The sequence below is a fragment of the Alexandromys fortis genome, unplaced genomic scaffold, assembly GCF_014885135.2.
Source record: "Alexandromys fortis isolate MF-2015 unplaced genomic scaffold, M_Fortis_MF-2015_v1.1 scaffold_0, whole genome shotgun sequence".
In the NCBI taxonomy this organism is placed as follows: Eukaryota; Metazoa; Chordata; class Mammalia; order Rodentia; family Cricetidae; genus Alexandromys; species Alexandromys fortis.
The window spans coordinates 12580062-12594058 of NW_026067949.1; the positions used below are offsets into that span (position 1 = coordinate 12580062).

Sequence of the window (13997 nt, forward strand, 5' to 3'; positions counted from 1 at the left end):
AAAAAAAAAAAAAAAAAAACAAAAACAAAAAACAAAACAAAACAAAACAGTCAAAACACAACCGCAAAAAGCTCAGTGAGTCTTGATAGCTCCCAAGAAGGTGACAATTCCAGGGTGTGTAGCTCTTCGGTGTTGTCACTGTTTCCAAAGGTCTCAGAAGTCTCCCATAGTTCCTTTGGGTCCCATGTCTTCCCAGTCAAGTTTCCACAGTTGGAGCTCTTCAGAGCTGCAGAGGGAAGGCAGAGAAAAGGCATATAGGGGGCTTCCTGGCCAACTCAGCAGGGAATCAGGGCTCAGATCTGAGATTGGGGTAGTAAAGCAAAGACTTCTGAGGAGACCACATTCTCCCAAGAACCTAGAAGACTTGAGGGAGGCTAACAGGCAGAGCTACCTATGGCAGAGAATGCAGCCCAGGTATGGGCCTTGACTGGAAAAGGGTGCCACAGCAGTGGCTACACACCTCCACCATGATGATTGCAGTGTCACTGACACTGGTTGTGAGGGACAGGACCAACCTCCTTCTACCAGAAAATAGAGAAAACGGTAAGACATCCTCTACAAAATGATTTGGCTTTTTTTTTTTTTAAAAAAATATATATTTATTATGTATATAGTGTTCTGCCTGCATGTGTGACTGCACACCAGAAGAAGGCATCAGATCTCATTACAGATGGTTGTGAGGCACCATGTGGCTGCTGGGAATCGAACTCAGAACCTCTGGAAGAGCAGTCAGTGCTCTTACCCTCTGAGCCATCTCTCCAGCCCCATGATTCGGCTTTATTCATGGTTTTTGAAGGAGATTTAGGGATTGTAATTCTCTAAGGACGATGGGCTAGACTTCCTGGTGCTACAAGGAGTTCACTGCTTTGTCCAGAGCCTTTGTGGGAAGAGTTTCTGAATTCATTGGGTCTTAGCTTTAGGATTCCACTCTGAATGATGGGACACATGGCCAGAGTCCATTCCAGCGCTCAGGTCTCTTTTCAGTTTTTCCATCAGAATCCTCCCAAGGCGATCAGTGTATCTCTCTGCACACAGGATTTTCCAGTATGAACTAAAGACACTATTAGGCAATAAAAACAATCATAACTTACTAATGATTATAACCCCCTCAACCAATATTCATACAGTCAATCAATCGTAGTTAACTTCTCATAACAACATTCCAGTCATTGATGGGATACACACAACAAAAATTCTAGAAAACTAGGGCCTTGGTGATATTGCAGCCTCCCCAGTTGTGTTGAATCTAACGTTTCTGTGACAAAATCCCCAAGTGGCACAATTCTTAGAGAACAAACCTGCCTGTTGTGAACTGGTGACCAACTGTGTGCCTAATCATAAGGCATGGTTTTTTTTTCTCCCCAAAGTTTTTCATCAGAAAAGAAAACCGCATTATTTTTTGAAGCCTGCATTATCTTTTTACACCTCCTCATACACCTTACTCCAGATCAACCTTTGTTGAGTTTTGTGTGTGTGTGTGTGTGTGTGTGTGTGTGTGTGTGTGTGTGTGTGCCGTGTTAGGGATACTACAAAATGCCATGTTTGACAGTTTTATTCACAATCAGATGGTGTGTGTGTGTGTGAGTCTTGATTATGACTCCCACCATGCTTGGAATTGTATAGACTAATTTCTTCCCCTCTGGTACTTTCTTTCAAAACTGTTTTAGCCATTTCTTTGACTTTTCCTGTACATTTCAGAATCATGCTTTCAAACTGCACTAAATCAGTCTGCATTGAACCTGGGAGGAGCTGGCATCTGGACCATGTTTGTGGCCCACTTAATGAGCAGGCAGTGCTCTCACATTTATCTAGATCTTTCTTGACTTTTTTTCAGCAACATGTTCTAGTTTTCTGCTCTGAGATCTGTGCATATTAGACATACACACTCTATTTATTTGGGAATTCTGAATAGTATTCTAAATGATATGTTTAGATGATCTTTTTGTAATGTCAATCTCATATCCTGCAAGTTTGCCAAACTAAGTTAAACTAGAGGTTATAAAAACTGTGTATTATTTGTTATTCTCCTAGAAAAATTGCCACTGGCAAATGGGGACATTCTTTTACTGATGTACAAATATCAGTGGGAATCCAATAATCAAGTACAACTTAAATGTTAGGTTAGCTCCAGGCCTGGTGACACGAGCTAGTAATCCCAGTGTTAGGGAGGTGAAGGCAGAAGATCAGGAGTTCAAGGTCATACTCTGAGGAGTTGGAGGCTAGCCTGAGCTACATGAGACCCTGTCACAAAACAAAAGAAGAGGCTAGTGGTACTGTGGTTTGTAAAACGCAGCAGAGCTGCTGAGCTGTTTGCTAGTTCAGCTATTGTTTTAGCTCTTTGTTGGCCTTTTGACTCTATCATCGAATCAAATTTTTGTTCTAAAGATTCAACTCGCAGTTGTGGGGCACGCCTTTAGTTTCAGCACTTGGAAGGCAGAGGTAGGTGGATCAAGGCCAGCCTGGTCTACTTGAGCGAGCTCCTAGACAGTGAGGGCTATTACACAAAGAAACCCTAACTCAAAAAAAAAAATAAAATAAATAAAAAAATAAAAACAGAAAAACAAAACAAAACAAAAAATCACGAGAGAGAGAGGGGAGAAAGGAAAGAAAAAGACAAGATAAAAGAAAAAGAAAAAGTCATCTCTTCTCCTGGTTATAGGTCTTGGCACAGGTTGACCAGCCCCCTCCCTCCCCCAGGCTCTCTGGGTCCGACGCTTGGCTCCTCCAGGTCGCGCGGGGCGCTGTGGGTCCCTGGCGCAGCGGCGGCGCTCTTTCTCCGCCTCCTCGGTTGGGACTGAGGCTTTTGGGACGGCGGCGGTAAGATGGCGGCGCCCATGGCCTGTCTTGAGCCGGTGGAGGGAGAAGGCAGCACGGGGCGCAGGGCGTCCGGGGTGGAACTGTCGCTCCCCTCGGACCCCGCGGCTCCCGCCCCGATGTGCCCACACGGTGGGTCGGTGTATGTGCTCAGCCTGGCCGGCTGGCGCCAAAGACACTTTAGGACTGGACTGTGGAAGAGAAAAGGCTTTTCTCTGTCCCTCTTCCTCACCTTGTGTGATGCTTGAGCACCACCCGTTTTCAGAAAGTGTTTTTCCGTGTGTTTAAGAAACCCCTAGAAAAGTCCTGGCTGTTGGCGCTCTGGCTCCAGAGCTGTTAACATCTCTGCTTTGGGGGGCGGGGTAGGGAGTAAGCAGAATGAAGGCTGCAAGGGACTGAAGGATTCCCGTAGACAAGTTCTTAGGGGAATTTCATTTGTTTGTTTGTTAGGTTTTTGATGGTTTGTTTTTGAGTTAGAATGAACAAAAACAACAACGACAAAAGGGAAGTCAAATCAGCTTTTTCTCTTGGAGAAAGAGGCATTGTCCAACTGTAAAGCGTAGGTTTTCACCGAAAAGACACCCGCAGTCGTCCCCAGTTTTGATACTCCCTGAAGTTCTCTGGGATTTTCCCTTTGTTTATCCAAGTCTGTTCCTTTAAGTCTACTTTCATTATGGACCCAAGCTGGTGTCTTTAATAATGTAGACAGCAAGCATTTTCTTTCTGGAGGGATACTAATATTCTAGTGCATCAATGTTACAACTGAATAAAGTTTATCACAGAGAACAGTGCATTGAATTATAAATTATGTATAATGCCTAAGTAAATTTTCTGCAAAATAATTTGTAGACTGCTGCTTGACGCTTCTTTTTCCTTCCTGTTCTGAAACTAGGGCCCACTCTTCTTTTTGTAAAAGTGAGCCAAGGGAAGGAAGAAACACGGAAGTTTTATGCCTGCTCAGCCTGTAGAGATAGAAAAGACTGTAATTTTTTTCAATGGGAAGATGAAAAGGTATGATAACATCTTTTGGCCAGATTTATTGAGAATGAACCAATAAACATACAGTTTAAACATTATATAAAATAATATCTTTTGTTAATTTTAATACACTATTTTTTAAGATTTTAACTGTGTGTTTATGTGCCTATTTATGGGTATGTTCAAATGTGTGCAGATGCCCATGGCTGTCAGAGGAGGTGTTGGGATTCTCTAGAACTGGAGTTACAGGCAGTTGTGAGCCTCCTGATGTGGGTGCTTTGAACAGACTCAGGTCTTAGAGTAGTATTTGATCTCAACTGCTGAGCCGTCTTTCCAGCCCCAAGATAAATACTTTTAAGAGGGAAGAAAATCCACACTTTGGATTTTTTTTTCTTAATTCTGGGCATTGGAGTTATTACTTGTCTCTGAACTTTGTTGTGTTACTGTCTCAAAAGCAAAGAGTTTGAGTAGTCAGCCTCTATTTTAACTTCTATTTTATTTTATTTTTGAGACAGGTTTCTCTGTGTAGCCCTGGCTGTCCTGGAACTCACAATGTAGACCAGGCTGGCTTTGAACTAACAAATATCAGATCTGCCTACTTCTGCTTACTCAGTGCTGGGGTTAAAGTTACTTCTACTTTTGTTAACAAGAATATTAGAAAACTGTAATCATTTATTTCTCAAGAGCTCTGGAAACTGGGAAGTCTTAAGCTAACAAGGGGTGGTGGTGTGTTCCACCTTCCTGATAATAAATAAATAAATAAATAAATAAATAAATAAATAAATGACTAAATACGGTTTGCTCTCTCTTTCAGTTGTCAGAAGCTAGACTTGCTGCCCGAGAAGCTCATAACCAAAAATATCAGCCCCCTCTGTCCCGAGCACAGTGCATAGAAAGGTATTGGTGTGATGTCTTTTTTTTTTTTTTATCATTTTGGCAATAATGTTACTTTTATTTTTTCTGTTCCTTTTAGCTTTCCTTTATTTATTTTCAACACAAGGCTTTCCACTTGAATCACTGGTGTGTGTGCAATTCACTGGATTCGATTGCATTCACGATGTGTGCAACCATGACTGCTGTTTCCTAAACGTTTTTATCTAGTCAGACAGAAATTCTGTCACTATGAAGCAGTAACTCCTAATTCCGCCTCCCCAAACCTTGGTGACTTCTTACCCACTTTTTGTTGCTATGAAATTGATTATTCTGGGTACATATGAGTGGAATAGTACAGTATTTGTTCTTGATATCTATGACTTTTACATTTAGCATGTTTCCAAGGCACATTCACATTACAGCATGGGACAAAGCTTTCTCTTTTGACTAGAACTTCACCGCATGAATGAACCACATTCCGAAAGCCCACCCATCTCTTGATGGCACTGACTTGTTTGCACGTTGTCGTGAATAGTGCTTCAGTGAGCACAGACATACAAAGTGTGTGTTTTCATGTCTTTCCAGTGGATATGGGTGCTTGGTCGTGTGGTTGCTATTCTTTTTGAGGAGCTGCCAAACTCTTCCACAGTGGCTGAGAACAGTTTAATGTCCCTGTCAGCATTGGGATAGAGGTTCTCCACGTTCTTGCTAACATTTCCTTTTTTGTTGTTGTTGTTTTTTTTTTTTTTTTCAAGACGGTTTCTCTGTGTAGTCCTGGCTGTCCTGGAACTTACTCTGTAGACCACAGAACTCACAGAGAGCCACCTGTGTCTGCCTCCCAAGTGCCAGGATTAAAGGTGTGCACCACCACTGTCTTGCTAACATTTACTTTTCTTGTGTGATGCTGGAGATCAAACACCACAGGTCTTGTGTGTGGGAGGCAAGTGATGTAGCTCTAAATTACACTGTAGCTATATTATTATGATTTTTAGTGTTGTGTGTTTGTTGGGGGGGGGTGTACAAGAGCAGGTTTCACAACAGGCACCTTGAGGTCACAGGACATCTTGAAGAGGTGTCCTCAGTTTGCTCGAGGTGGGGTCTGTTGTGTTCACTGCTTTGTGGACCAGGCTAGTTTGTCTGCAAGCTTCCAGGGATTCTGCTCTCCCCGCCCGCTGTCTTCCCCTAGGGGCTCTGTGAATAGAAGTGCATGGGACACAGGCCCACCCAGCTTTTAGGGAAGTGTTCAGCTTGGAGCACAGGCACTGCTTTCTCGTTTTCAGGATTGTCGTCCTAGTAGTTGAGAAGAGCTATGTTGTGGTTTTGATTTTTATTTCCCTAATTAGTACTGATGTTATTTCATGTGCATATTGGAATTTGTGATTTCTTTGGAGAATTATCTATTCAAGTACTTTTGTTCTGTGAGTGTGAGTGTGTGTATGTGTAAGTGTGTATGTGTGTTATGAAGATTTATTGAGGGAGGAGACAGCAGAGTAGGCTCAGTCCTTGGCTTCTGCTTTCCTTGTGGCCTCTAATATGTTGCACAATTCCTGACTTGTGTTGGTATTGATATTTGTTCCCTTGCTCTTGATGAACTTGAGCTCTCACTTGTCCTTGAGACCTTGAGCAGCTCCATGGCTGTATTTTGCAAAGCCTGTGTTTAGCCATGAGCTTAAAAATTTGATTTATTTTTATGAGTGTTTTGCCTTCATGTGTATCTGTGCACCATATTCATGCCTGGTGCCTGTAGAGGCCAGAAAAGGGCGTTGACTTCCCTGGAGCTGGAATTAGAGATGATTTTAAGCCTCCATATTCATGCTGGGAACTGGACCCGGGTACACTGGAAGAGCAGTGTCCTTTCTTAACAGATGAAACATCTTTCCAGCCCTAGCCATTGTGTGTTCTCTCTCTCTCTTTCTGTGTGTGTGTGTGTGTGTGTGTTTTGTTTTGCGATAGAATCTTACTATATTATAGCTTTACCTGGATTTGATCTTACATTCTGTGAGCCTCTGGCTCTCAAGTACAGGATTATGGGTGAAGCTATAAACATTTTAAAACTGGCATTATTAAAATGTTATTGGATGCATTGGAATTCACTGACTTATTTCCGTAGGAAACCTGTGACAAGAATTCCTTTCTGCCCTGATTCTTCAGCATAGTGCTGCATGTGCTGGGCGAAGCTGTCCAGGAAGCCACGTCTGATTGACAGTTTACTGATAACAGACAGGTTTTCATTTATGGTGCTTCCTTCTGCTACCCAGGCTTCAGCATTCAGCAGTGTGAGGCCTTATTCTGACCAAGTGCAAGAGAGTCCTGTGGCCTGTTTAAAATATCTTGTTTGAAACTGAGGGTAGTTATAAATCCTTTAATCCCAGCACTGGGAGTCAGAGGTAGGTGGTGCTCTCCGTGAGTTTCAGGTCTGCCTGGTCTATCTATGTAGGGAGTACCAAGCCAGCCAGGGTAAAGAAGAGAGATCCTTCTTCAACAAAATAAAGCTAACCCAACCCAAACCACAATGAGTGAACAGGTAAATAAAATATCTTTCCTGAGCTTTCTTAGACATTAAAGCTTGTGGTAGAGGATGCCTTTCTAAGATAACTTTAGTACTTAACCAGAGGGGTCTGTTTCCTGGGTAGGAGCTCAGGCAACAGTGAGAAATGTTGGACGGAAGTGAGTGTGAGTGAGTGTGAGTGAGCACTTGTGAGGCTGGTGCTCAGCAGTGCCCCTGGGATGACTTTCAGTCTCGCCAAGGTGGCCACACTTGGTGGAAATTAGAGGCTTGGAGCCATGAAGTAACTTGACATTCATCCAGTCAGGATAACTGAACCATGATTCATGCTTTCTGCCTCTCTGATTCAAAGTGTCATTTTAGACATGAAAGAAAATAGTGATTCGTGACTGAAATGATTCCCTGTATAGATAGGAGACAAAGGTATGTCAGGATGTGATTATCGTAGCTGTAGGAAACAGAGTATCGATGGTTTGGGAAGTAGAAAAGCATGGCCTGCGCTTTCTGCCCGACAGCCCATCCCTTTTGCAGCCGGGTAGGATTTGGTGCTGGCTTTTATTTTCCTCAGTGAAACCACCAAGCTGTACCACTCTATGGGTAGAAAGAAAGGTTTATAAGAGAGGCAGAGAGGAGCAAAATGGTGGAAAAGCAAGAGGATTTTATGACAGTCAGAAGGGTGGGGTCTTGGAGCTGACTGACCAGGACTGGATGCCTTTGCCCAAGGTTGTTGACCTTTGGGGGCAAATTGGTTTAAGGGAGGTTCTTGTAAACAGAAACCCCCTGTAGTTCTCTGTTTACCAGATAACAGTCCTTTTAAGCTCCAGGCCAGAGTTCTTCTATTTAGGACATTTTCATCAGCACAACCATGGGGGGAGGGGTGGCGCACATTAGAACTGACACTAAAATGTGCTTTTATATCGCATATTAATATTGCGATAATAATATGTATTTAGTTTTGTGCTCTGCTGTCAGCCATTTTTGTCTGTTAAGCGTGTTTTCATGCCACATCAGGATGTTGGTGACATGGTTAGACCCCAAGGAGATCTAGATGATCCTTTTCTCTGCATAAGTGGAGTCCGTTCTCATCCTCGTACTGCCAGAGTGTGGGAGTTATTTTTTGCACATGCCTCATGTATTCAAGGCAAGCACCCACCACTTAATTATGTTTAAGTTAAAGACCTGATGAAGAATATTTTATTTTGGTTATTTGAGACAGGCTGTCTCTGTGTAACAACCCTAACTGTTCTGGAACTTGCTTTGTAGACCAGTTGGCCTCAAACTCACAGTAATTCACCTGCCTCTGCCTCCCATGTGCTGGGATAAAGTGTATTCCACCATGCCTGGCTGATAAGGAGTTTTTTAAAATCTGATTTTAGATTTATTTTCTCTTATGTTTGTATTTTGCCTGCATGTATGAATGTTCACCATGTGTGTCCCTAATGCCTAAGGAGGCCAAAAGAAGGTATTAGATTTCTTGGAACCATAGTTATAGATGTTTCTAAGCCATCATTTAGGTCCTGGGAGCCAAACCCTGGTCCTCTGTAACAACAAGAAGTGTCCTTAACTATTGAGCCATTTCTCTGGCTCCTGTTAAATAAATTTTTAAAATGTATAATTAATCTATAAAATTGGCTAAAATATGAATTATTGAATTTCCAAAAAGCTATTTGGTATCGGGGAGGGAAGGGTAGACGGCAGTAATTTCATCTGTTTTATGCTGATCTCTTGAGAGTATGTTTTGGTAAAATTATCTTCAGCATCTTAAACCATATATGACCCATAACCCCTGTCCCTCCAGTCATTTGTTCATACAGCAGGTATTCGTTAAGAGTTCAAAGAGAACAGAGTGCTGCCATTGGAGCCAATGTGTGTGTGCGCTTACACTGGTATAGATACAAAGATGCGGAGTATGAAGAATGCCTTAAGTGAGTGTCAGCTCACTCTGTTGAGAGACTTAGGTGCTCAGGAAAGCGAGGACATTACTGCTGACTCATGCATTGGCTGACCCGCACACCGTGAAGACGTAGCATCTAATCGGTTTGGGAAATTCATAGAGGCTGAATTGATTTCACTGCATGACTGTCTAGTCGATGCTCCAATGTTTTGTTATATGCTGTGTGGAGTAAAGTTCTGGATAGGTCATTCTTCTAAGATTTACCTTAAGATAGATCATGTTGAAATCTTGGCGTTTTTAAAGTCAAAGCTTGGTGGATTACCTGTTCCTTTAATATGCCTTCATGTTGAGATTAGGAGTTTGTTTTTGTATATAAATGAACCTAGGGGTGATATATTCTTGAGATTGTAATTGTTTACTAATTTAGTAATTTAATCATGTCAACTCATCTGTAAATTAGCTTATTAAAGAACAATATTGCAAGCGTAAATTATATTTAAACTTGATACTTAGGATAGAACACAACCATAGTCTCAGTGTAAGTAGAAAGAGCTTCCTACTGCCTTTTTTCTTTTTTAGATAAGGTCTTGGTCTGTAGCCCAGGCTAGCCTCGAACTTACAATCTTCCAGCTTTAACCCCCCAAGAGCTGGTCTTATAGACATGGACCGTGATTCCCAGCTGACTCGTGTTGTTAGAGAAAGATGATGCAGTAAAGATGAGCAGATCTTTGTTATCCAGTTTTTGTTGTGGGCCTGGGAATATTGCACAGATTTCTAGTTTATGAAATGGTATTTGATAAGCATTTTTTATAACATGGTCTTTGAATCATGTTATATTTCATAGATGCTCAGCTGACAGATTTACATTTTGTGCCTGAGATTTGCTTTTCTTTATAGTTTTTAGCTGCCTGTTATGCTTTAAAATGTGTTAATATTCTATTATATGGTGTACTTCCATACTTATTACGACCTATGAAGTCTGAGAGGACGATAAATCTGAATGTGGAGATCAGTGTTAATTTATGTGCATCCAGATAATTTTGCTTGGTTGATATTTCATTTGGTTATTTTTTTTTAGAACTCATTTAAACTTAGATTTTCAAGGTCTGCTGTTAGACAAATGCCATAAACATAATTTGTGTACTCCAGGAAAGGCAAATGGAACATCAAATGGAGATCAATAAAAATGACATTTCAAAATGCTAGCCTGCAATTTGTGAATCATGCTGAGCCATGCGGGCAGAATGAAATTTCCTCTCCCTCAGGGCATGTGCAGTAAACAGGAGGCAGGAGCTGAGTAATCCCGAGAGCTTCCGGCTCCTGTTCCTTCTTCTCTCAAACTTCAGAAACCAGCCCGAATGCTAAATTTAAAACGGTGTAAGTGAATGATGATGTTGTGGTCACGAGACACAAAAGAAATGTAAGATCTGTTTGTCTTGCATCAAGATGGCTGCAGGGGCCTCTGAAGATTAGTTTGGGGAGCTTTAAATCAAGGAAGCTATCAGGGTGCAGACAGTAGTGTGCTTTGTTTCTTTTGATATTAGTTACTCTCAGTGAGTGAATTGTCCTGCCTGCCCACTATTGCATTCCTACATTAGCTGCTTTTCTATTGTTGGGATAAAGGCAACATTATAAAAGAAAGCATTTAATTGGGCTTACGTTCCAGAGAATTGAGTCCATGATGGCGGACCCTTTGGTAGCAGGAACAGTGGAAAGTTCTTATCTTGAGCCATAGCAGGAAGTAGAGAGCACCAACTGGCATGAATCTTGAAACCTCAGAGCCAGCCCCCAGTAACATACTTACTCTAGCAAGGCCCCACCTAAGGCTACCAACTGGGTACCAAGTATTCAGATGCCTGAGACTTATGGAGGACAGTTCGTTCAAACCACCACACTTACCTTTCTAGAGAATTCATGGTTTCAGCCATCAGCTGGCTGTTCCCTTGTGTGGTAGGTAGTTCAATTGAGTATCAGAATCTGGTTGAACATCTCACACTTCATCTGCATGTGGGATTGTTTTTCTCTTGCTGTTGCTGTGCTCAGTACCCTGACAAAAGCAACCTAAAGGAGAGAGGACTATTCTGGCTCACAGTTTGAGAGTGTGGTCCATCGTGGCAAGGATGTCGTGGGGGCCAGGGCTTGAGGCAGCTGGTCACTTATGTCTGTCTCAGGAAACAGCGAGTGCTGGTGCTCTGTGAGCTTTCTCCTTTTTGTGCAGTGCAGGACACAAGCCCAGGGAAGGGTGGTGCCCTTTATTCGGGCACTCTTCCCACCTGAGTTAACCTAATCAAGGTAGTCCTTCATAGCTCTGCCTGGAGGCTTGTTTCCTTGATTGCAGATGCTATCAAATTGATGATCACACGAACTGTCTCAGGCATCTTTTATAAAGCCTATGTTTGTTGTGGTTGGCGAGTGCATTCATCTCCAGTACCAAATGTGCCTGCGTGGTAGTGTGCCTTCATGCTAAGCCGTGGCTTGAGGGCAGACAATCCTTCACTGGGATTCAAGTGAGTGCAGTACTTAAATATGTGATGGGTTAGGAACTGGGATCACGCTTTCATGTGAGCATATAGTTGAGTTCCATCTCAACTGACAGAAGATACCCGTCCAATCTCAATAGCATCCATGAGCTAAAACAAAATGTAAAATATGTGATGAAATAACATTTTAGATTTTGCTTTGATTCAGAGTGATGCACTTTTTTTGATAGCATGATTGTGAGAAACAGGCCCCAACCCTACAATAATGAAGTCAAGAGACTCCAGTATTGAAAGCAGACTATTGGTACTCCAAGTATTGGGCTTCCTGCAGTTCCTTCCTCCAGAACCCGTGCCAGCCCAGACAAACTCTTATACTCACACAGCTGATGTTCAGAGTCCACTTTGGCACAAAGCAGTGGTTTTTATAGTCACAGAGCAAATTCTACCCACTCCTGTGTTCCTTACTGGCGTGGAGCACAGTTGATGATCATCTGTATAGCCCAGCCCCAAACTCGCCATCCTCTGGGGCTCAAGACTCCCTCCCCACTCTGACACATGGTCTCCATCAGGAGGTAAACTGTCCAGTGCACCCTACTCTAGGATGCACTACAAGCTCCTCGCTAAGCAGGTGCCACCTGCTCGGAAAGACAGGGCCAAGGCCTGCTGCTCCTGCTTGTTTGTCATCTGGCAATCTCAAGCCCAGGCACCACTGGCATTGGAATAAGTTGCTTGGATTTTGTTGTCATGGTGAATCAGCCCATTTTTGGCTGTCCTGTTGTATCAGTCTGCATGCCCTGGGTTTTGTTGTCTAATTCTGCTTGTTCTCTTTATATTGCAGTTTATGTGTTCTCCTTTTGGGGCACGGTGGTGTGTCTTTTATATTTTTCTATCACCTTGGAAACTTTGTTGTATGTTATGTGTGTAAGTGCAGGTGCATATGAACCGCAGCACAGGTAGAGAGGTCGAGGCACAACTTCTGGGAGTTGGTTCTCCCCTTCCAGTGTGGTTTTGTGAACCCTGCAGATGGGACTTGAGTCACCAGGTTGTTGTGGCAAGTGCTATATCTAATAAGTCATCTTGCTTGTCCTCTTTGTATTTTTGGATGCCGTGTCTAATCCTTTCTCTGACTTTCATCACTGTGAAACGAGAGAAGGCCATCTGTTTCTTCCTTGTGTTTTATTACTTTCATTTTAGTTGATTTTTTTTCTTTAGTTACCTTTGAATCTTTTGAATATGTCTTAGAAATCTTTTACTTGGGTTTTAGGTTCTATATGTTTGCCTATGCACTATTCCGTAGCAAAGCCTCCGCTCCGCAGCTGACTCCTAGTCTCTCTCTCGTCTGTCCTTTCCTCTTGTGTTGTGTTGCGGACATAGTCCTCACTGTTAGGAATTTTTCCTAATGCGAGCTCTCTGCTGGCCCAAAAAATCCCAATCAAGCCAAATCACAACAAGCCAAATTAAAATATATCCAGGTTTAATGGGATTCCTGTGCTCTCAGGTGGCCCAGAGCAGGAACCAGGAGGCCGCTAGCTCGACCACCAGGAGCAAGGAAAAGAGACCCTGTGTTTCTCCTTTGGGAGCTTGCTTAAATACCCTGTGGGAGTGGTCCTGACCACTGGGATTTGGAGTCCAGACCAATACAACTCTCAGACCTGGGGGCTATGCTCCCAACTTAACAGCCACTTTTGCTCTGAGAGTCTGTGACTTGCTTCAGTGCCATAATAGCCCCCTTGGCAGGACTTGTTTATGTATCCATTTGGCTGAAAGTCAAAGTAGTTTCCATTTTGAAGCAAAAGACTTTTATTTAAAAGTTTTACATAAGAGTCTGTATGTAGCTACTCCATGATTCCATTTATGTGACCTGTCTAGGGTAGGCAAATTCCTGGAGACTAGAAGTAGGTTACTGGTGGCCAAGGCTGGGGATGGGGTAATGGGGAGCAGCTGCCAATGGGGAGAGGTTTCTTTTGGTGGTGATGAAAATGATCTGGAATTAGACCATGGCATTGTAGCATGACTTTTAAACACCCTACCTGCCATTCCTTGACTACACAGCAACTGGTGGATTGTGTGGCATGCGAATTACATCTCAGTTGAAAACACCTGTCTGAGGCAGGAGACGCAAATAGTCCCGAGGCTTCACAAAGAACTGCCCTTGCTCGAAGTAGCTACAGCCAGCTTTTAGATGATTTCTTATAGATTTGGCCTTCCTACTTTTACTTCTCCTTCTGCACTGTAAGGCACACTGGTTCGTTGTTCCCTTTTGTGATATTAAGATCAATATTAGCTAGCTTATCTAAAACCTGCCAGTGTTTCAGTTGGTGAGTTCTAGCAGTAATTGCTAACTGTTGCCTAGAGCTTAGAAGGGCGGCAGAATCCGATCGTTGCTTAAAGCATAGTGCTGTGGACCACCTCATTGAAGCGCATGTGGGGAAGCAAGATACTGTTGAATTCT

At 42.7% G+C, this 13997-nt stretch overlaps 1 protein-coding gene across 1 annotated transcript in view; it reads left to right on the top strand.

Annotated features, from left to right (window-relative positions):
• The first annotated feature begins 2816 nt into the window (after positions 1-2816).
• Positions 2817-13997, top strand: part of Zcchc4 (zinc finger CCHC-type containing 4) — a 39645-nt gene continuing 28464 nt past the window's right edge. Inside the window, exons 1-3 of the mRNA XM_050150229.1 lie at positions 2817-2946; positions 3707-3825; positions 4607-4689. Of these exons, the coding sequence (XP_050006186.1) occupies positions 2823-2946; positions 3707-3825; positions 4607-4689 (326 nt within the window). The 5' untranslated portion in view covers positions 2817-2822. The remainder of the gene's footprint in view (positions 2947-3706; positions 3826-4606; positions 4690-13997) is intronic.